Source organism: Carya illinoinensis, chromosome 16 (assembly GCF_018687715.1).
Source record: "Carya illinoinensis cultivar Pawnee chromosome 16, C.illinoinensisPawnee_v1, whole genome shotgun sequence".
Taxonomy (NCBI): Eukaryota; Viridiplantae; Streptophyta; class Magnoliopsida; order Fagales; family Juglandaceae; genus Carya; species Carya illinoinensis.
In genome coordinates this window covers 5,660,018-5,682,676 of record NC_056767.1, presented here as the reverse complement: position 1 = coordinate 5,682,676, position 22,659 = coordinate 5,660,018, and the positions used below count along the sequence as shown (strand labels likewise).

The window sequence follows — 22,659 nt, the reverse complement described above, 5'->3', positions numbered from 1 at the left end:
TCAGGCAATGACATGATCCATATTATAAGACATCATTAGCCCCTCTCCTGACAAATCCCGAACAAGATCCTTTCAGGAAAACGGGGAAGCAAGATCTTGATCATCGGCACCCTGTAACTAACCAAAGCACCGTTTGCAAAACGAGCTTATCTACTTCCATTCTCCTGATTGGAATCAAAAGGAACCAGACAGAAGTATCTTTATAACTGCCCGTATATATGAATGTGCACAAATCGTGTGCATGTATGTGATGAAGATTAGTATGATTGTGTTCTAGCAGGATAACAGTCAAGGCGGTGTGCAAGTATCTTTATGAATGTGCACCCTGTAACTAACCAAAGCACCGTTTGCAAAACGAGCTTATCTACTTCCATTCTCCTGATTGGAATCAAAAGGAACCATACAGAAGTATCTTTATAACTGCCCGTATATATGAATGTGCACAAATCGTGTGCATGTATGTGATGAAGATTAGTATGATTGTGTTCTAGCAGGATAACAGTCAAGGCGGTGGTCACAGAGAGAACCTAGCAAATAAGTTTCATCCATTGTGAAGAACTTAAAAATGGATGAAATAATGCAATCATCATGAGATTGAGGAAGAGAGAGAGAGAGAGTTTTAAAGACAATAACATCATCAATTTTAAAAACTTAAAATTAACTGAACCGTATAGAACCACAGTATTTACGGAAGGAATTCAACCAGGTAAAGAGCATAGACATATCAACCAAGATGTAAGAACGGGTGGTAGTAATAAAACCATAATTCACATCTTGGATGTAAGAACGGGTGGTAGTAATAAAACCATAATTCACATCTTGCCCATAACTGATCACCTTCTATCCCAAGAACACATCATAATATGATTCTAAACCCAAACAGGAGGGCATTGTCCCTGGTCAAGTGTCACCAAACATACAACGCACATTGCACTAATTTAACCGATGCATCAGGACACACATCCACTAGCCAGAAAACCCCCATCTCTGTTCCCTACAATCCACTAGAAACAATTAGATAGTAAGAGATAACAATGTACATTTAGGCATATCATCACCGACGAAAAGCAGAATTTGAACTTGACAAGAAAGACCCATACAAGATTAACTAATTTCATTGCGATAGCGACAGAAAGATCCATATAAATTATATATAGCCACATAAATTAGTTGCAGTCCGGTAAAAGAGTAATGTAGCAACAGAAATGAAAAGGTTCTTCAAAATGTGAGGAACATCAACCAGATTATCAGAACCATACAAGTTCCAAAATGATAAACTAATGTTCAATATGACCACTTTTGGTGCCTGTGGAAAAAAATAATTGAAGAATAGTTCCCGGACTTGCCTTCATCCTCCACTTTCTCCAAATTCCCAATCCATCCACTCTTCTCATACTCTTCCATACATCGTTCAAAGCTCCTAAAATACAATACTAAACAGAGTAATGACCTATTTCCTAAGAAAATTTGGAAAGACAATGGCTAACACGGATTATTATTGACTTACAGGTACATCAATGAAGAGACCAAATCATAGTAAGAAAAATAAACAAATTGAACAGCATAACCATCATTAAAGAGGGTAATTATCATCAAATACGCATCAAAATCCATAAAGAGTACAAGTAGGTCTGAATGTAGCACATACTATCCCAAAAAACAGGAACCCTTACATAATATAAGCTCTAAACTCTAAAGATAGTTCAAGATTCAGTCTCAGCGGACAAGTTCTCCTCACTGGCAATAGTGGTGGTGGGCTCCACGGACGGACTTGGAGTCTGCCGCGCAGTGGTATCGACCGTAGAGCCAGTAGTGGCACGGTTCTTGACAGTCTCGAGCATACGGCGGCTGATGTCCCTGGAGTAGACCTGGAGGACCTCGATGCCGTCGTCTTCTGCGGAGCCGGAGCCGGATGCGGCGGAGAACGCCTCTTCCTCAATTAGGCGGGCGGCCGCGGAGGCCTCGTCGTGTGGCAGGGTGCCATAACGCTTAGAGAGAACGGAGACGGTCGAGAGGGTCTCAACGAGGCGGTTCACCACGGCCTCGCGGGTGCGCTGCGTCGGGGGCCAGATGGTGAAGGTGATGCTCTTGTTGCCCGGCTTCTTGTCGGGCTCTTGCTGGTGCTTTTCCTGAGTTTGAGCTTCGATCTCCGGCGGCACCTCCGCCGGCGGTGCGTCGATGATATTCGAATCGGACATTACGGACAGCGAAGTTGAAATGGAATGGATTGAATCGGGGGATTCGAATTGGGGGAAGAGAGAACGCGTATGGCGATAATAAAAGCTTTGTGGGGGAGAGAGAGATAGGAAGGGTTGGCGTAGAAGTAAAAAGCTCCGATAGACGTTGACGTGTGATATAGAATTAAAAGGACGGTACACCTTTTTGTTCTTATTTTCACTCCCAATTATTCGTGGGTTGAGAGGTTGGGATCACATATTTAATTTAAGAAAATTTGATAGTTACGTAAGTGAACGTGTAATTATTGTATAATTATTTAATAAATAAATAAATACAGAATTTATATAAAAAAATTAATTTTTTAATAATAGACTCTACTTTTTTTTTAAATGATTATACGGTTATTGCGCACTCTCTACGATTGTATGTAACATTACTTTTAATTTAGATTGATGTTAAATATAATTTTAAAATGTGTAAATTTTATGTAAATTTTTAGATATATTAGAGTGCGTATTAAATACGTAAAAATAACTGTAAATAAAATTTTTCTTTTTTAAAAATTATAGTTATTTTAAAAAAATAATAATTTATTTCATGTAGATCTCACATTTATTCAAATAAATTATGCAAAATTTATACATTTTACACATTCTAAGAGTGCAAATAATATTTCTATTTAATTTAAAGAGATATTTTGCTTTAAAGCAAATATTTTGAATTTTAGATTTTGAAACAAATAAGTAAATCCTACAAGACTTGTAGGCATAATTAAACATAGCAATTTCATATTATAATTATCATGTCATATTCTCAATAAGTGAATATTCTAGAGTCACAATATAATTATAAAATATATAGTGGAAATATTTATCTCAAAGGCTAATTTGGATTGATTAAGGTTGTTCCACCAGTCGGACTTCAAGCAAGATGGGTGTGAAAAAACTGACCAATAAACAGGTGCCACGTAGGCATTCCAAAAAGATATGAAATGAACTTGGATACTCTAAAACACCTCCCTCTCATTCTTTCTCTCCCCCTTCCTCCCCCATCTACACTCAATGTCGAAGCCCTAGCCCTTTCCTTCTTTCTCTCCCTGTCCTCTCCTTCCACTATCACCACTATCGGCCACCTCAACTTTTACTTGGAGGAAATTCCCGACGAGCTAATCAAAACTAGCACTCATTGGCAAGGTAATTTTATAGCAGTAGAGAATTAAAGTTTTTTTATCTCCATTTGAAGGAGTGGACTTGCAGGGGAGGGGGTATTCTAGGATGAAACCCACTATTTTTTTTCATGAGTGATCTCTTTCCAATTTTATTAAAATCCTTTACTTATGCTGGAGGAATACTGTGGGGACAAATAGGTCACCTAAGGGAAAATTACCCAGGTATCAAACCGAAAAAAAAAAAATACAACCCAAAACCAAACCATCTTAGAAGAACTAGCAATCAACCAAAAAAAAAGGAAGGAAGAATTATTTCCTCCTCAAATATGGCAAACTTTAAAAAAAAAAAAAAGGAAGAATTATTTCCTCCTTAAATATGGCAAACTATCTTTGTCAAGTCTAAGAAAACATTTAGCCATCTGTGAAAGGTCTAAAGCAAAAGAATAGACAACATTACTCCCTTTAGTAACAGACTTCACCCAAACATCTGCAACCGCATTGCACTCCCTATAAATATGCCGACAAGAGAAAAAAAATTGAGTTAAGGAATTCCACAATATCTTCCCATAAATCTTCTAGATACTACAAACCACATCTACGAATATTAATCCAATCAATAATCAATTTTGAATCCATTTCAACCTCAATATCAACAATCCCCATCCGCCGAGCATACCTCAAACCATAAAGTAAACTCATAACCTCTGCCACTATTTTAAATATTATTGGAGGTTTTGTTTTTACTCTTGAGTTGTGATTTTTTAGTGTTTACATGTTCAAAAAATTTTTAGAGCATTCAAAGCGGTTCCTACAATTTTTTGGGCTTCAAGAATGCAAAATCTGCATCGTATTATATCCCCTTTTTTTTTTCCACTTTAGTAGGCTCAAGCATGACTAAAGCTAGAGTTTTGACAGAAAGAACCAACACCAAGTTGAGAAAAGATGGAATCAACAAAAGGGGATTCTTTGCAAAATCTGGTGAAAATGATGGAAAGATGAATGGAATAAGAATATGGAGGGATCATTTGATGGTATGGCATCGGGTGATTTGGGATGGGATTTTGTGTTTTCTTGGTCAACCGGGCTGACCAAGGAGCCTTTTGATGGTGGAGGGAGAGGGAGAGAAAGAAGGAGAAGGCTCGGGCTTCGGCATTGAGTGCAGATGGGAAAGAGGGAGAGAAAGGAGAGGGAGGTGCTTCGGTGTATGCAGGTTCATTTCATGTCTTTTTGAAATGCCTACGCAGCACCTGTTTATTGGCTGATGTGAAAATAATTTTCACACCCATCCAGCCTGAAGGTTTTGAAAATAATTTTCACACCCATCCAGCCTGAAGGTTTTTCCTTATTCCACAAGTGCTTATTGTTATTCCAATTATGTCTTTCTCGATGATGGAGGATGCATGGTAAAAATGATGACAATGCTCATATATTTCACAGCCTAAATATTAAGATTAGAGAAAAACAACACACTTAAGAGATATTTGTGTTTGTGTCTAAAGTCTACCATTACACCGTATTAGAGCACGTTTTTCTGCCTTAGAGGATAATACCTCACAAGAACCTTCTAGTGCCAAATCACAACATAATGAAAAATTCGAATATACTCAATTGGAATATTGTGGAAAATTCTAGACTGATTTTCTGTAACTGTGTTTGTCTGTCAAATTCTATAAATACTATACAGCACTAAGTGCTATTGTATTGAGGATGAATTACAATTCAGAAATGCATTTATGAAATACAAAATCTGTTTTGAGGCATTTCATCAAATATTTCATCCGCACTCTATTTTTAGCTTTCGTCACGCTAAAAGGGACTATATATAGCTGCTCCAATTTGTAACTCTCAACTAGCTATAAAAGATTAGCCTTCAAGGCACTTCATATGTTAATGTCATGCATAATGCCTAAGTATATGAAGAGGACTGGGTGCTTATTATGGATGCAACATTGAAAGCAATTTGTTATATATCTTATTTAAATAAAATATCTTATATTATGCTATTAAAAGCAAAAGAGCTTGATTTACATGTGTCGCCTTAGGTCTTGGTTTATATTGAGCAATTCCTAAAAGTAAATTTAGTCACATACTCATGAATCTAAAGTTTTAAGTCTCGTTTGAAACTTGGACTGAACAGTTTAATTTTAAACTGAGTCTAACATCCAAATATTCAACTCTTAAATTTCTAATCTCATCTCAACTCAAAACCTTTTTACATGTAGTAACTACAACCTTTTTCAACTCACCACCTTTTTATACGTGGAACCCACAACCTTTTTCAACTTTTTATAAATACATCAAACTTATCTTAATATCCAAACACATCTAAAGTCATTTTAGGTGGACACCATTAAATTTACTTTACCATTTTCACTCACTGCTATTAATAAAAAACTCAACTAGACTCAACATCTGAATGGAGCCTCAGACATTATATTATTGGAAACATAAATACCAAAATAAATGTTAAATTCACGGAACCATCCGTGACATGTTTGGTTGGTATTAATTAAAGTCTTTATATATATGTACAATCTATTTTATAATTATTTTATAATTTTAAAATTTTGTTTATACAAAAGTAAAAAAAACTTAGGAGTGTGGCAGACAGTTAAGTTTGAAGAAACCGAGAGCTCTGGTTCTAGAAATGGCGTGTGGCGGCAACAGGAGCTTCCCCATATAGTGGCGCATGGAACTCACGCATACTTTGACCCGCACGTGTGACTCACGTGCCATTCCGTCCGACAAAATTCTTTACTTGTTTGAAGGATTGGTTGCTTGAGAATCCTGTAATGGGGCGTGTGGTAGACGTTAGGCTTTGCATATCACAAATTGGCTTTTTGCCCTATTTTAGACAGAAAACAAACAAAAGCTAAAAAAAAAAAAAAAATTTACTACACAATTTTGATCTAACTAGACAGGGAGGAGGAAGGAATGAGCCAAAGCTCCACCCCTTGGCATGGCTTTTTCTCGAGCCAAGGCTCTAGAGAGAAAAGAGAAAAGGGGGAGAGAACTTTATGGAGAAAATGGAGGAAGGCCAAGAATTAAATAAATCCTTTTCCTAACTATGTATAGCATATTATATTTAATCATAGTAATTTATGAATTTATTTTACATATCTTTTAATTAATCTCATAATCACGTGAATTGAACCCTATCATTCCTGTTAGTGTTACATATTTATTTAGGTGAAAAACACATTTTCATGTTTTCTTTTGCTTAATTAATGCAAAAATGATATAAATACTCTTATTCCACAACTTTCGCATAATTATTTAATAATTTTTTTTATTTTATTTAAATTTTGTTTGGATTAAAAGTATTAATTAAACATTTGTGTAAAAGTTGGGCAATAATTTATTTGTATTATTTTTCTAATTAATAAAATAATAAATATTGTTAAGGAAATATTTAATTGAAAAATAATTATGAAAATTTGAACTTCACAATATTCTATTAATTCTAAAAACTATGTTAACATAGGGTTTTTAAAATCCCAGTCGTTATTTTTAAAGCAAACAGTAGAGATATAAATAATTATAACTTTTGAGATGAAAATTCATCATCTTCATATATCATGTATTATATTCTTTTTATTTTTTGACTAAATATCTGCTATATTAATAATAAGTAGAAGAATTTCATTAATTTAAAAAATTAAAATTAAAAAAAAAAAAGCGTCGTATAGAAATGAAATTTTTTTAAAATAATAAAAAAAATGATCTGATAATTATTTAATTTTGATTTTAAAGATAGTAATGGGCCAATGGCAATCCTTTTGTTCAAATTTAGCATCCCCTACCAATCTCGACAGTCCCCCCTCTCTCTCTCTCTCTCTCACAATTTACCCACCAGAGCTTCACGAAGATGATCTCCATCACTTCCGCCGAGTTGAACTACCTTGTTTTTCGTTATCTCCATGAATCAGGTTAGAAGCTCTTTTCCATTTCACTCAACATGGCTTTCTTCTCTATTTTGTTCTTTTTCTGTTACATTTACAAAAGACTCGTTTTTTTTTTTTTTTTTTTCTTTTTTATTTCATTCCATCTTGTTATAGAAAGATTAGGTTACCCAAATGGTCACCCAGATGTTGGCTTTATTACAATATCTCATAGTTTTGGAAACTAGGGCATATCGACTGTGGTTGTAAAATATGACACCCAGGATGTTAATTCCTCCTTGGTGGTTTTCAATTATTATGGCAGCATTCGATTTTTAAACTCTATATATGCACTATTTTTTGCATGAATTCGATGTCTAAGTTATGAGGCAAAGCAATAGAAAGATAAATCAGCCGCTGGAAGTTTTAAAATATGTAGTATCATAACCCTCCCTGAGGGGCAGTTCAGTTGGTCAGGCTTTGAATTTGCTCTCCAATGGTCACCAGTTCGGGTCCCCTCAGGACCACTAGAGATTTACCTGACCGTTAATTTCAAGGCCCTGTGGGATTAGTCGAGGTGCACGTAAGTTGGTCTGGACACGCACAGGAAAAAAAAAAATGTAGTATCATGTAACCTTATGCTTAACCAAAATTAAATTCCTAAATTTGCTACATGAACTTTAGCCTATGAAGTGTGCCCTTCAATGAAGTCTTTCGAGCTACATGTTTAATAAATACTATAGAACCCACTTTAAATGTCTCACCTTTCTCATTGTACGCCTAACCTATAGTAACTAGCAAATATGGTATGTGTCGAGGTGTCAGATTCATCTGCTTTCCTTAGTTATTCCTTAACTATGTCGTCTTATATTGACACGGGTGCAGAAGGATCAAGTGAATGTTCCGGGTGACGCAAGTGGATGGTATGTGCTAGTTCTTTTGGCTGGTTTGAGCTGTTACGGTCTTGTATACTCGAAAAGTTGACGGTTTCAGTTGCTAGTCCTACGGGAATTGAGTTATTACATATTCTACGTGGTGTTTGAATGTATTCATCCAGAATCTAGAACAGGGGCTGTAAAGAAAATCTGTTTGCTAACTATGGCTTTTGCTTTAAGTACAATGTGCAATGCAACCTAAATCAGATGGCCAACCTCCAGTTAAGCTTTCTTGAAGTAAAAGATTATGTTTTTAATAAGTAATCAATAACTTTGTTAATAAGGTAAGGTATAGCCCAAGTATACGGGTCATATACAAGATAGAGTTAGAAGCTGATACAAGGAAATTGTGGACACTAGGCCCATTAAATCTTCGCTTAAGCCCAAAGGAACAAAGTGTTAACGAAAGAGTTCTTTATTTCATTTGTGATCCACTCGCGATCTTTGAAACTTCTATTGTTATTCCCTCCAAATGCACCATATTAAAGAAAAGAGATTGTACAAGGCTTGCACATCCTAAGACTATATCTTGCATTACTCATTAAACATATAGGAGCCATCTTCCATGTTGCTGCAATTTGTGGGCAGCCGTATGGGAGTCTCCAAGATGCAAGGAAGTCTACTAACCTTCTTGGCATGACCCAAGCTAGCTCCACTCTTAAGGGAAAGATTATTACTGGGCAAATGGCATAATTTTATTTTTTATTTTTATGATGGGGGAACCACCCCATGGCAAAGCCCTTAGGACTTATCCATGGAACCTAAACCCCTGGGGAGACTAGCATAGCAACCCACCGGCATGGCGTCCCACTTAAATCACAGTTTGATCCCAAGGGGAATCAAACCTATGACATGGGGATGAATGTACACAAGTTTGCTCTTACCACTTGGGCTACCCTCGGGTGGGTCAAATGGCATATTGGTTTCAATGTTAAAGATTTTCAAGGCATCCCCCATGTGATAGGGCCTGGTTAAAAGCCTTAATTGTTGTACTAGGCAAATGCTGGCATCAAGCTCCGTTGATTAGTGTTTTTTAGGGTTGCAACCCATGTCTTGATAGTATTTTTAACTGCTGAGAAATAAATCAGGACGCCCTTGTACAGAGGTAAGGGATGCTTAGGTTTCCCCAACCATTATTTGCCTGACTATTTTGTGGTTTTTTTTGTTCTTGGAATGGAATAAAATTGCTATGATGAACTTGGAACCAAGATAAAGGAGCAACCCAAAAACCATATCTGATTTTTTTAATGAATAAGTTTTTACCATCCAGCGTGAAGCATTGCTTAGCACTATACTTCAATGACTTATGTTAACTGATTTTATAGTAATATAAGTCAAATGTCTAAACTGATATCAAGTCTTTGATATAATATAACTTTAATGATTGTGAGCAGTTGTGTACTTGGGCTTTGCCTATTCTTGGGAATAAAATCTCTTATTACTTATAAAAATAAATGATTGTGAGCAGTGAATTTATATGGCTTTCTGGAAGCATAGGTATGGTAACTGTTAGTCTAACAAAGGAAATCAAAGATTTACTTGTAGTTTAATGTTGGCCTTGGTTGACTTGAAAGTGTTAGTATACCTGGAGCTTTGGATTTAATTTATGTAATTATGGTAATACACTAATGTGTCTCACTGTCTTTATGGTAATGCCCTCTCAATCTCTGGATAAAATATTTGGATTTTAATGCCATTTATCAAATTAAGAATTGGGGCGGGTAATTGTTGGGCTTGCATGAGTTATGCCCGGGAGGATGGTTGATCTTCTTGCAAATTAGACAGCCTTCAAGGTATCCTGCCTTATGGAAGATAGTTTCTATATGCCTACTGTGGTGCATTTGGCAGGATAGGAATGATTGTCACTTTGAGGGGAGTGCTCATTGGAGAACTCAAAAGTTTCTTTATGAATACATTATTTCTCTGGACAATTGCTGTAGATATCAATCAACTTAGCTTTCATAATTTTCTCATCTTTATTTTTAACTAGGTGTTTTCTCTTGTATATATCCTGTGCACTTTAGCTACGCCTATTTATACATCTTTATCAACAAAATTTCTCTTACTTATTAAAAAAAAAAGGAATTGGGATGGAGACACCCATCCCAACTCATAAAGAAAGTGAGATGGAGAAATTATTTATGTAGTTTTACCTCTTAATAAAATCACATGCCTTATATGATGTATCTGCATGTTTTTTCGATTGTTTCTCCAGGTTTTACACATTCAGCTTTTGCTTTTGGATATGAAGCAGGGATTAATAAAAGCCCAATTGATGGTAACTTAGTTCCACCAAGTGCTCTTTTTACATTTGTCCAAAAAGGAATTCAATATCTTGAGCTGGAGGCAAATTTGAGTGGTGTAAGCATGTTTATTATGTCTTTATTTCATGTTTTTTAAACTGATATTTATGTATACTTCAGAACTTTCTGCTGATTTAAATCTTGGTTAGTTCTCCAGACGAATGCCGATGTGGATGATGATTTCTCATTTCTACAACCTCTAGATCTTATTACGAAGGATCCCTATGAACTACAGAGAATCATAAAAGCTAAAAAGGAAAATCTACAAAAGGATAGGCTTGAAGAAAATGGGAAACATAATGAAGACACTCAAGTAAATGAACTGGAACATACACAAGAAAGAGAAGAGAAAAAAGGAAGAGAAAAAGAACAAGAACTGGGTAAAGAGACAATAGAGAAGGATAGGGAGCTCGAAAAGGGTAAAGAGAAAGAGAAGGCACACCAGGATCACATCATCAATGGAGAAAAATGTGAAGATAAGTTCGTAATGGAATATGAAGAAAATGGAACTTTAGGTGGTGATCTACCCTTGCTATTGCTTTTGCTATTTTATTTACAAAATTATGTTGTCATTCTGAAAGTATGTATGGCATTACAACCACCAATATAAATCACTTTTACGTTGAAGTTTGAAAAAGATTTGAACAATACTTTTGGATGAGAAGTCTTATGAAATTGGTATTGGTTATTTTCAAAACTTGTATTTTGTGCACAGAGAATAGGCATATTTAGTTAAATAGGACAGCCATGTAGTGGTTGAAATTGTTCTGTGATTTTTCTCATATTTTTCTGTTTTGTGCTACTTTTAGCTTGTAGTTGTATTTCATATTTCTTCTGCATTCCAAATTTTAGGAGGCGGAGACACAGTGAATCAAGGTTTTTGTTTCATACAACAAGTTAGAATGTGGTATGTTGTCAGCCTCTGAGATTAAGGCTTGTATTACTTGCCGCTTACGTGTTCACTTGCTTCAGCACCTGTAGGCATGCATCTTACGACATGTTTGTGCATGTCAATGCAGAGAGATGTGTAGTATGCATTTGGCCCAAAACTTTTTCCTGGGATGGCTATTCACTTCTAATGGCACTGATTTAAACCCAGGTTTATCCTGAGACTATTGCATTACTATAACAGTGATCTCGTGAATAGTCCCCATATTAGTGATCTTGGCTGGTTTTGTGGGTGTATGACCGTCCTATAGACTAGTTAATTGCAGATCTTCCTTCCTGATGAAAATGGATTTCTGCACAGGCAATGCAGCCTTCAAGATGCTTCAGATTTGCAGTTTTGCTTGTGCTTCATATCTAATAACCGTTTCCTTTTTTTCTTTTCTTTCTTGGTCTGATGGTTTTACATGGGACTTAAATGCATTCAATGTCTTGTGCAAAGATGTCTCTTTGCACTATATGGTACAATACTTGAATGTCATGCAAACATGGGCTGTGATAGTTTTTGAATACTTATAGCTGTTTTATGGTCTGCATTAACCTTGCATCTTACCTCATTTTTCATGTGATGGAATAAATTTGCTTAGGATTCTTAAGAGAGATCACTCCCTATCTGAAGCGCACATAAACTGTCACAGACATCTTCTGTTCTGTTAGGATGGCTAATTGCATATTGGTTTCTGGTTAAGTAATTAATATGTCTGTGGATATGCAAAATAGGGCCAGAACCAATGGACATTTCCACAAACACAACGACCTTGCCTTGTGACATTTCTAGCCATGATGTAACAATTCTAGAAGGCCATACATCAGAGGTTTGGGCATATCCACATGTCATTCATTTATTTCTCATTCTTACATGGTTGCGTTGTATGGCCTGAGCTTTTTCCTCCATTGCTGACAGGTTTTTACTTGTGCATGGAGTCCATCAGGTTTGCTGCTTGCGTCTGGGTGAGTCTAATGTTTTAAAAAAAGATGCTTCTGATAGAATAATTTCATTGGTGTGTCTAGATTATATTGAATTATTGTTACAAGTTGGTATTCTAGTTCTTGTATCCTGTAAATGTTTCTCCTTTTAGTTCTTCTTTGCTGTATATTGACTGTTCCTTGTTTCACCTTGGAACCATTAAGGTGTGTATGTTGGGCTGCTCAAAATTTATTGTGGTTATTAAAACTTTAATTTCCTCTAAGCTGTAATTATTTGGTAAGAATTTGCTGAATCATGTGGAGCACAAACGAATAATTTTTTTAACAAGCAAGCTGTCATAAACCAAACAAGATGCAGTGGAGCAAATGCTTAGCTGTTGTAGTATCTGTGATTTTGTCTTCTTTCTCCTTCGGATACCAACTTTGGTTATATCAGATCAATTTGATTTGGCTTCCTTATATTGATTGTAAAGGAGGGGCTATAGGGTTGGCTGAATTGCACTGCTCAATGAGTTATTTCTTGAGTCAGTGCTTCAGTTTGATATCCTTGTTTTTAAATGTAATCGATAAGTTATCTTTGCCAAATTATAACATGTTATTATATTTCCTTGTACCAATTTTGAAATTCTTGTTCTTTCTCCAATTTTTGTATTCTTTATGGTGTTCAATGTGCCTGATATTGAATTCCATACACAAGGCGTGCACATGTGTGTATGAATGGCAAGGTTCTAGCTTGCATCTGAACCATGTTACTTATCAAAATCTTTTCAACAAGTGTAATTAACTAAACTAATGCAGAGGAAAATAAATGTAAGTGGTATTGTGGCCTGCTTTAAATTGGCCACATGGATTAGGGAGTAGCATTTGGATTGGACTTTCTCATTAGGTGCTCTTAGTGTGGAGAATTGCATGGCGTCAACAACAATCCGAGGTCTAGAAAACTGGCATAGATCCCCCAGAGGTTGACCGCCAGCTGCCATAAGATGAGGCATTGCATTGCCACTTATTTCATTTTTTTATGAGTGCATTTTCACTTTTTTTTTTTATAAGTAAAAATATTATATATATCAATAGGAGTAACCAAGTACACTAGACGTATACAAGAAAACACTTAGCCCATACTAGAGAGCTCTTAATGACCCCAAGCCTGAATACAATGGAATACACCAAGCCTGAATTGGAATAGAACACACCTCCCCAACCCCTTGTTTCCCATAAGACTAATACTCCACCCTAAACTCCCTCTACGAGAATGTCTTCATAATGCCCTCCCTTTAGTCTTCCTTCGACTTGAGCTACCTCCCTTAGCGTCGTAGTTGATCACCCAAGAAAGACGCTTTAACTCCCTTCTTTTCTTAAAACTTGATTTGGTTTCAAGCGAGTGGGCCGCCTTAATCGCAATGAGTGGCATTTTAATTTGGTCTTCACATCCTCCATATGAAAGCTCCACAATATGCTGAATCTCGTTAACCTTATGCATAACCCAATCCAATGGAGATATGGAGAAGGCGTATGATCATGTCAACTGGGAGTTCCTTCTTGATCTTTTGGGGAAATGCAGGTTCAGAGAGAGATGGTGCTCGTGGATTAGGTGGTGTATATCAATGGTGAAATTGTCCGTCTTGATAAACAGAAGCCCAATTGGTTTCTTTCGTAGCACACAAGGCTTAACACAAGAAGATCCGTTATTACTTATCAAAAAATAAAAAAAAGATCCATTATCCCCATTATTCTTTGTTATTGTGATGGAGGCACTGAGCAGAATGTCCTCACCCTTGGTTACGAATGGGTTTCTCGCTGGTTTTAAGATTGGCTCTCAGAATAGGGGATTTGTTAACATATCTCATTTGTTGTTCACAGATGATACTCTTTTCTTTTGTGAAGTAGATCCTAACCAGATTTGAATTTTGAAGGCCATTCTCCTTTGTTTTGAACTAACTTCTGGACTGAAAGTCAATTTGGAAAAATCCGAGATGGTGCCTATTGGATGTGTTCGGCATATTAGACAATTGGCTAGTATATTGGGATGCACGACTGCATCTTTACCCATGACTTATCTGGGACTTCCGCTGGGGGCGACCTCGAGAGCCGCTTCATTATGGGACTCAGTTATTGAGAAAGTGGAACGTCAACTAGCCGGATGGAAGAGATTATATTTGTCAAAAGGTGGTCGGATTACACTAATCAAGAGTACTCTTTCTAATCTACCCACCTATTTTTTGTCATTGTTTCCTATTCTAGCAAAAGTTGCACTTCAGTTGGAGAAATTTCAAAGGGATTTCTCTTAGGGTGGACTGGCGGGGAACAAAAATTTCACCTTGTTAAGTAGGAAAGGTATGTAGCCCTATCTTAAATGGGGGTTTGAGCATTAGAGATATTAGAATCTTCAATCGGGCGTTACTAGGTAAATGGCTGTGGAGATACCATAAGGAACCTGAAGCCCTGTGGAAGACGGCAATAGAGAGCAAATATGGGGACCTATGGGGGTCTGGTGTACAAAAGAAGTGAGAGAAGTGTATGGAATGGGTTTGTGGATACATATAAGAAAAAGGTGGGAGGTCTTACTCGTTATACCCGATTCCGATTAGGAAGAGGAACCCGTATTAAGTTTTAGTATGACACTTGGTGTGATCATGTGGCTCTAAAGGAATCTTTTCCTTCATTATTCAGAGTTGCAAGAGATATCGATGCTTTAGTAGCTAATGTACTGGAAAGATCAGGGCAGCAAATTCAATGGAACATCAACTTCAGTAGGGCGGCACAAGACTGGGAGATGAGCAGTATTGAAGCCTTTTACAGCCTTTTGTATTCTATTGAACCAGGTAACTCATAGGATAGTTTATGGTGGATACCTACAGTTAAAGGTACTTTTTCGGTGCGCTCTTTCTGTAAGTATCTTACCCAAGAGACACTTATTCAGTTTCCATGGCAAAAGATATGGAGACATAAGGCGCCACCCAAAGCAGTATTTTTTGTGTGGACAGCAGCATTGGGTAAGATTCTTACAACTGATAATTTGAGGAAGCGCAGGGTGATCATCGCAGATTGGTGTTGTATGTGTAGGAAGGGAGGTGAATCGGTGAACCATCTCTTAATACACTGTGAGGTAGCGATAAGGTTATGGAATGAGGTTTTTGGCAAAGTGGACTTGGCTTGGGTTATGCCGGAGACGGTGGTAGGGGTTTTGGCCAATTGGAAAAATCTGAGAGGAAATCAACAGGTAAAAACAGTGTGGAATATGATCCCTTTATGCATCATGTGGTGTTTATGGCAAAAGTGCAATAACAGGACGTTCAAGGACAAAGAGAGATCGATGGAGGAATTGAAAGCTTTTTTCTTTAGAACTCTTTGTACTTGGACCATAGCGGTCGATTTCAATGGTTTAGGGTCACATGATTCCTTATATCCATTGATCATACCTAGCTATGGCAACTAAACATTGTATTAGGCTTTTGCCTACTTTTGATAATATAATTTATTTACTTATCAAAAAGAAAGTGAACCCTGGAAAAATGTACTAACCCCATTTGCAACTAGTGAGGGTAGTTAGACGACAAGCTGCTGATGTCCGACTACCCTATCTGTGACGACGTTGAGATGCCCTATGCTGGAGCACTCGAGGCCTTCAAACCCATAGGATATATACCCCCCCTGGTTCATTTTCGATCCGCCACCCAAACCTGTGACCTGGTCTAGCCCCTTATCCACTCTAGTCATAAGATCTCTCACATACTTCATAACTCTTATCAACTGAGCTCTGACAGCCCACAAGACCCCCTCAACTTCTCCCACCCTCAAACACCTGACAAAGGTAGCCATTCCTCCCCACAACACATGGTACTTACCTTCCACTTTTCCCAATGTCGCATGACAACCTTTGTCTCCTACAATTGCCTTACCCTTTCCTTCTACCACGGAGCTATTCTCTGCCGTACTTCCCGCCAGTGACCTCAACACCGAGGTGTTCAAGGCACCTTTGACTGAGGGAGGCCTTCCCACTGTCTTTCCATCAACAAACTCCCCTTTGTTTGCTTGCTTCAAAACAACGGCTTTGGATCCAGTGACGCTTTGAATGGAATGCGAAAAACCTTTCCATCCAATACCATTTGCATCTTCCAGGATCACCAACAAGCCTTTCCTCCTTCCATTTTGGAAATCTGAGAGTTGTAAAAAACTGCCCCTTGCGTTAATATGATGTTGAATGATGATAACTACATTACCTATCCTTAGCTCCCTGAAGAATCCCTCATGACAAATGAGTTCTAAACAATCCTCTATCCTCTTAGCTACCCATGAAGCTACCGTCCCACATAGACACATGAACTTAGCCATCCTTTTACTCCGTTCAGAGATGCGAAAAATATTTCCTCCCTCTTGTAAAAACAAAGAATCATCTCGCTTCATCATCACAAGGAGAGATGTTATACGAGAATAAAATGCAGATCTAAGATGTTATTCGAGAAAAGAGTTATGGAACTATCCTAGATCTGTGCCGACGAACCAAAGGAGTGGAAAATCCTGGTCGCTGAAGGGAGGATTGATGCCGGAGTGTCCTCAGAGGAGTCGCTAGAGCCCATTGGTTAGGAGCACGGCCTAGAATGGAGGAGGCGCTTTCTAAGCATGTTGTTTGCAGTTACATCCGGTGTAAGATAGTCAGATAATGTGTTTTTAAATGTGATTGCCTAGAAGTTAGGGCTTCCACTTCATTGGGATGGTGAAGGATTGTTGTTTGGAGAGGGACTCGCCAAGCTTCTTGTTTCAGCAGTTATTGTAATGTTTAGAGATGATCCTCCATTTTCTTCTCTTTTCTGTTTTATAAAATATCGGATGATGATGTAACCCGGGCACATGGGCAGCTCTGGTTTCTATGACCGTAATGGATCATGCATGTTCCTGACTATCAATGCTCAAAGAGGCAGCAACTTGGAAGTTCTTTTTTTTTTTTTTCCCTTTCACCCAACTGTAGCATGCTCAAAAACTGTTATTTATTTTCAATATATAGGTCCGGAGATTCAAGTGCCCGCATATGGACCATTGCAGATGGGCCTGGTAGCTCAAGTTCGCAAAATGGACCTTTAAATGTTGTGGTGCTGAAGCATTTCAGAGGTAGAACCAATGAGAAAAGCAAGGATGTAACAACACTGGATTGGAATGTGAGTGTCTATAGTATGATTATACTTGATATGCTTCCTTTATATACCATTTTAAGTTTACATTGAAGCTGGATTTGTACTTCACATCTATTGTCACAAGGAGTAAATTTGACCTGATTTGTTAGTTGAACACCTGTGTGTGAGTGCACATGTTCATCTGTGTGTATTTATTCTCATTCTTACTAATGCCCTATCCATTGTGTAGGGGGATGGGACTTTACTTGCAACAGGATCTTATGATGGGCAAGCTAGAATATGGGGTGGAGATGGTGAGTTGGTTCACTTTGTAGCACTGTTGGCATGTACACCTGCATGGAATCCTGTCAATGGTTAAATCAACGGTTTAAAAAGCACACGGGTCCTTCGTTCTTTTTTTGTAATGACATTTATTTTTGTATTAACTGGTGGGATCTTTCGTAGGGGAGTTGAGGAATACATTAAACAAGCATAAAGGCCCAATATTTTCTCTGAAGTGGAACAAGAAGGGTGATTATCTTCTTAGTGGCAGCGTGGATAAAACTGCAATTGTGTGGGACATAAAGACAGGGGAATGGAAACAAGCATTTGAATTTCATTCAGGTGCTACTTGGCAATTTCCGTTTTAATAGTTTTTGTTGGCATATGGTATACTGATACAGTGACATCATTGAATCTCCTCATTCCTCTCTCTCTCTAGAATGTATGCTAGTATTTAAATTGATATTGAAGAACTATTCTTGTTTCAGGTCCTACTCTTGATGTCGATTGGCGAAACAATGTTTCATTTGCAACGTGCTCCACTGACGGTCTGATAAATGTTTGCAAGGTTGGAGAGAATCGACCAATAAAAACTTACTTGGGGCACCAGGTTTGTCCTAGTAATCCATCAATTCGTCCATGTTCTGATGCCTTCTTTTATGGGTGCATGTTCTGATGTCTGCACGTTTAAATATCACGTCATCACTTAAATCCAACTCATGATAAACTATTTACACTTTTTTTTTTTTTACAAGAAACTATTTGCTCCTTTTATCTTAGCATTCTTCCAATATTAACTGATGCTTTGGGAAACAGTTAATGAGAAATGACATATTTGCAGCAGCATATCTTATAAACTGTCCTAGTTCTTTAGATTACCCAGGAGGCGGCAGGATTTGAAATAATCAGATTCTGAACCTCTAGTATTGAAAATACTCAAATTTCAGGCTATGTTAATGTTGGAATTTGGTATGTTAAATGCATTATGACTCAATAGTTTAATTTATTTTTTCTCTTTTTAGGTTATATTCTTGATGTCATCTAGTATCTCAAGAAACTACCATCAATCAGTAAAAGCAAATTAAAATTGAATAGATTGAGTATCACCAATTGGCGGCACAGGTTAGGTTCCTTCGTGGAAACTGGTGGGAAAATTTGCTAAGCTTCATTCTCTTACTTTCAACTTTTACCTATCAAAAAAAAAAATTTGCTAAGCTTCATTTCTTGCCTCTGATGATGCATTTACTTGAGTGCTTCTCTTCCCACATTACAATCTGGATGCTCCTAGCACTTGGTTCAGATTGTAAAGGGGGTGGATAGGGTGGGTCTTGGGTTGAAGCTTGCCTAGATAAAATGGTTATTTAAAAATAAAAAAATTAGCATTTGCAGGGTGGCTTGTTCTTCTCCGTCAATTTTTGCATTGAGTTCTCTCTGGTTATAAATTTCGGTATCAAATTTTCCGTACAGGATTTTCAACTCATGATTTAATTACCTTCAGATCTCTGTACTTGTAAGTGTAATTACTGGAAATGTGTTGAGGAAAAAAGTTAAAGCTTGGTGGAAAATTGTTATGGAATTGATCTTGATAAGATGACTTTTCCTCAAATGTGTTCTTTTTGGGTCATTTCAGGGGGAAGTTAATGCTATCAAATGGGATCCAACAGGTTCACTGTTGGCCTCATGCTCTGATGATTACACTGCAAAGGTGATTGCCCATGATTATTAACCTTGTCTTTTCGGTATTACTTTTAGGCTCATTCCCTGCGAAGAATTAGGAGGAATTGTTTACTGATACCATTACCTCCATTACATGTTTTGTTCAACTCTTCTAGAAGTACTGATTTATTTCCAGCCAAGCATATTTTGATACACTTAAGATGCCTTTTTCAGTATAGAAAAATCTTGGTTGTTATTCAATAATTGTTGCTTGAGATTTTTTCTGGGACTGGATTGACAACCATAAGATTTTGATAGATATGGAGTTTGAAGCAGGACAAGTATTTGCACGATTTGAAGGAACACACCAAGGTACTGTTATCCTTTTTCTATTTGTTTTCATGTAATTTCTACTGCCTCCTCTACACTCTTTCCTGTATTGTGTGCCCAGATTGTTGTTAGTGATCAACTGAATTTTTTTAGGAGATATATACTATTCGATGGAGTCCTACAGGACCAGGCACGATCAATCCTAATCAGCAGTTATTGCTGGCAAGGTACACTTAACTATGGCACTATGGTGAATGGGCTGGGGGTCAAAAAGGACTTAATGCTACTTGCGTATTTATATTTTTTTATGGTGTTGGCTTCCCTTGATATTCAATGATAGTATACCTTTACTCTAATGAGTAATTATACACACACAACACTTTTCACAAAACATGATGGAAAATGAGGGTATTTTTGTAAAGTGGTGTTATTTTTATATGGTATTTTACAATAATACCCTTCATTTTAAAACATGATTGTGACATATGTTATGAAAAGTATTGTGCGTTTATCATTTTTAAAAAATAAATGGGACACATCTCAACTAAAAATTTCAACAATTTTATTGACGAATCTGCTTTCATTGAGACTCCTATTGTATCATGTAGTTCTCTATTTCTTTGTTGATTGTCAAGCGAATACACAGGCTCACAAACAGTGAATAAATTTAATATTTTGTTGCATTTGCATTGAGCCTGTTAGCCATATTGAACTGACTATAATATCTACTTGGAGGGAGGATGCCTAATTATGAAAAATGTCATGCTAGGATGCCTGTGATCTCTTAAATTGAATGATACCATGTATATATGTGTAAGCCATGTAACCTTTTAATTTGTTAGAATATACGTATTGCCTTATTTGGATGGAGAATGCTGCTAATACACTAGATGTTGGTTATTAGATTTTTCAGTTGCCAGTCATATTTCTGTTTGCTTTGTTCGATTGTTTTCCTTTTTTTTTCATGCACTCCTATGTGTCAGACACTGTCCCCATATTTTTTTTGCCTATTTTTTTGTTTTTCTGCTGGAGAAGCGCTTCATTTGACTCCACAATAAAGCTTTGGGATGTGGAACTCGGGAGACTTATCTGCAGCTTGAACGGTCACAGGTAACAAACCTAAAACTACAATCACTTCAATTTACACCACATTGCAGTTATTACTTGTCAAAAAATTAAAGAAGCAACATCATGTCATTGGAAAATCCCACTTGTAACATCCTGGGTGCAAATAAAGCATGGACAGAACGATTGCACCATCTAGTGCTGTTCATAAGCCAAACTGCACATGCACATCCTGTTGTGCTTTTTCATTTTTAAGTATAGCTTTGATGGCTATCATTATTCATGTTCTAATTGAAAGTGTGCACCAACCCGAACTTTTTTTTAATTTTTCAGTTGCCTGTATTTGCAGAGGTACATTAAACAATTGTTTTTTCCACAGGGATCCTGTATACTCTGTTGCTTTCAGCCCTAATGGCGAATATTTGGCCAGTGGATCTATGGATAAATGCATGCACATATGGTCTGTGAAAGAAGGAAAGATTGTGAAGACGTATACCGGGAATGGTGGGATTTTTGAAGTTTGTTGGAACAAGGAAGGCGATAAGGTTGCCGCCTGCTTTGCTAACAATGTTGTTTGTGTCTTGGATTTCCGAATGTAGAACTTGAGTTTTTGTTATCAGGTTTTTTTTTTATAGGCTAAATTAGCTTTCCCTTTCATCTCAATCTTTATAATACTGCATTGATATGTAAAAGGCAACATTGTTTATTTCGAACTTCTAATATAAAAATAGTGGCTTCAGTTGACATATTGGTTGGTCTTGAAATGAGTTTTGTTATGTATAGTTACTTTTACGTATTCATTACACACTCTACTGATGTGATTGGTCAAAACAGTTATTTATATTAAAAAAAAGTAATGTAGCCAATCATAAGAAAATATATCAACTTGTAAATTTATTTTTACATAATTCTATTCTTTTGTATATAGAACACTTCTTGAATAAAAATGATAGCATGGATGTGCTTGATAATCTTCCTACCTTTATACTATAGTTTTCTTTGTTCATTGTTGCTGTAATAATTCTTTTTTCATGCATTTTCCTTCGTTTTTTCTTATGATTCATTACCACAATCAATCAATAGATTTGTTTATTTCACTTGGATAAAAGGAAAATCAAATTTGACAATAGAACTCCGTACATGCCATTCTGCACTTGGAAATTATTTAAAGTTCACTCTGAATAGCCAAAGTTCTCGAGTCAATCCCAAGTTTTAACTAACATGTCATGAATTTGCTTGTCATTGAATTATCTATTTATTCTTTATATAATAATAGAATAATATTAATTTAATTTTTTTAAAATTTTAATTAATTTAATTTTATCATATTTTACTATTCTACTAATTATATGTTAATTAGTAATAATATTATAACCCTAAAAAAATTCCATTACCAAAAAAAAAAAAAAAAAGAACTCAAGCCAACGTTATAACTACATTATATAAAACTCACATCATTCTTCCCAAATCAAGTTTATCTTCTACCAAAAACTTGTGAAGTCAAAATAATAATAAAATATTCTTAATTTAATAATTTTTTTAACATTAATTTTGCTATTAATGTTCTTTTTCTAAATTAAGAGCTAGAGGGAAATATTAATGTTCTACAATTAATGTGAAAAAGAACACATAAGATACATAAGAAAAGAAAATATTTTTATCCTTATAGTTATGCCACAGTAACTATCAAATTTAATCCAAAAAACTAATTTACCATAACAAAAAGTCATCTACTTTTACATTCGCATATTTCAATACAGCATATTTTGAGACTCTATTAGCCAAACGGTCCATCGGTTTTGCATTTGTATAATCTAATAAGAATGCTCGCCATATTATGTTTTGATATAAGATGAGATCAAAATTTATATAAAAAATATT

The 22,659-nt window shown here is 36.4% G+C and overlaps 2 protein-coding genes across 5 annotated transcripts; one reads left to right on the top strand and one right to left on the bottom strand.

The window, feature by feature from the left end:
• Positions 1–1,570: 1,570 nt before the first annotated feature.
• LOC122298376 (MFP1 attachment factor 1-like) lies at positions 1,571–2,334 on the bottom strand. Its single transcript, XM_043108097.1, has one exon. The coding sequence runs from the start codon at positions 2,196–2,198 to the stop codon at positions 1,704–1,706; it is 495 nt and encodes a 164-aa protein (XP_042964031.1). The 5' UTR covers positions 2,199–2,334; the 3' UTR covers positions 1,571–1,703.
• A 4,781-nt stretch (positions 2,335–7,115) lies between these two features.
• LOC122299370 (WD40 repeat-containing protein HOS15-like) lies at positions 7,116–21,524 on the top strand. Of its 4 annotated transcripts, none has more exons than XM_043109611.1 (15): positions 7,157–7,275; positions 8,113–8,150; positions 10,378–10,440; positions 10,615–10,980; positions 12,131–12,225; positions 12,315–12,361; positions 17,340–17,490; positions 17,696–17,759; positions 17,911–18,069; positions 18,216–18,337; positions 19,358–19,432; positions 19,702–19,755; positions 19,867–19,940; positions 20,749–20,823; positions 21,158–21,524. In XM_043109611.1, exons 2-15 carry the CDS (start codon positions 8,126–8,128, stop codon positions 21,375–21,377), a joined length of 1,590 nt encoding a protein of 529 aa, XP_042965545.1. In that variant the 5' UTR covers positions 7,157–7,275; positions 8,113–8,125; the 3' UTR covers positions 21,378–21,524. The 4 variants fall into 4 exon arrangements, with proteins under 4 accessions (XP_042965544.1, XP_042965542.1, XP_042965545.1 ...); XM_043109609.1 differs by having other exon boundaries at positions 7,158–7,275; positions 10,378–10,523; positions 10,623–10,980; XM_043109610.1 differs by lacking the exon at positions 8,113–8,150 and having other exon boundaries at positions 7,116–7,275.
• Positions 21,525–22,659: the final 1,135 nt, after the last annotated feature.

Bases quoted from the DNA above. Each gene is read 5' to 3' on its own strand.
- LOC122298376 (XM_043108097.1), bottom strand. From the start codon at position 2,198: ATGTCCGATTCGAATATCATCGACGCACCGCCGGCGGAGGTGCCGCCG.
- LOC122299370 (XM_043109608.1), top strand. From the start codon at position 7,215: ATGATCTCCATCACTTCCGCCGAGTTGAACTACCTTGTTTTTCGTTAT. The intron at 12,362-17,339 runs GTGAGTCTAATG...TTCAATATATAG, and splicing joins GGTTTGCTGCTTGCGTCTGG to GTCCGGAGATTCAAGTGCCC. The intron at 17,760-17,910 runs GTGAGTTGGTTC...GATCTTTCGTAG, and splicing joins TAGAATATGGGGTGGAGATG to GGGAGTTGAGGAATACATTA.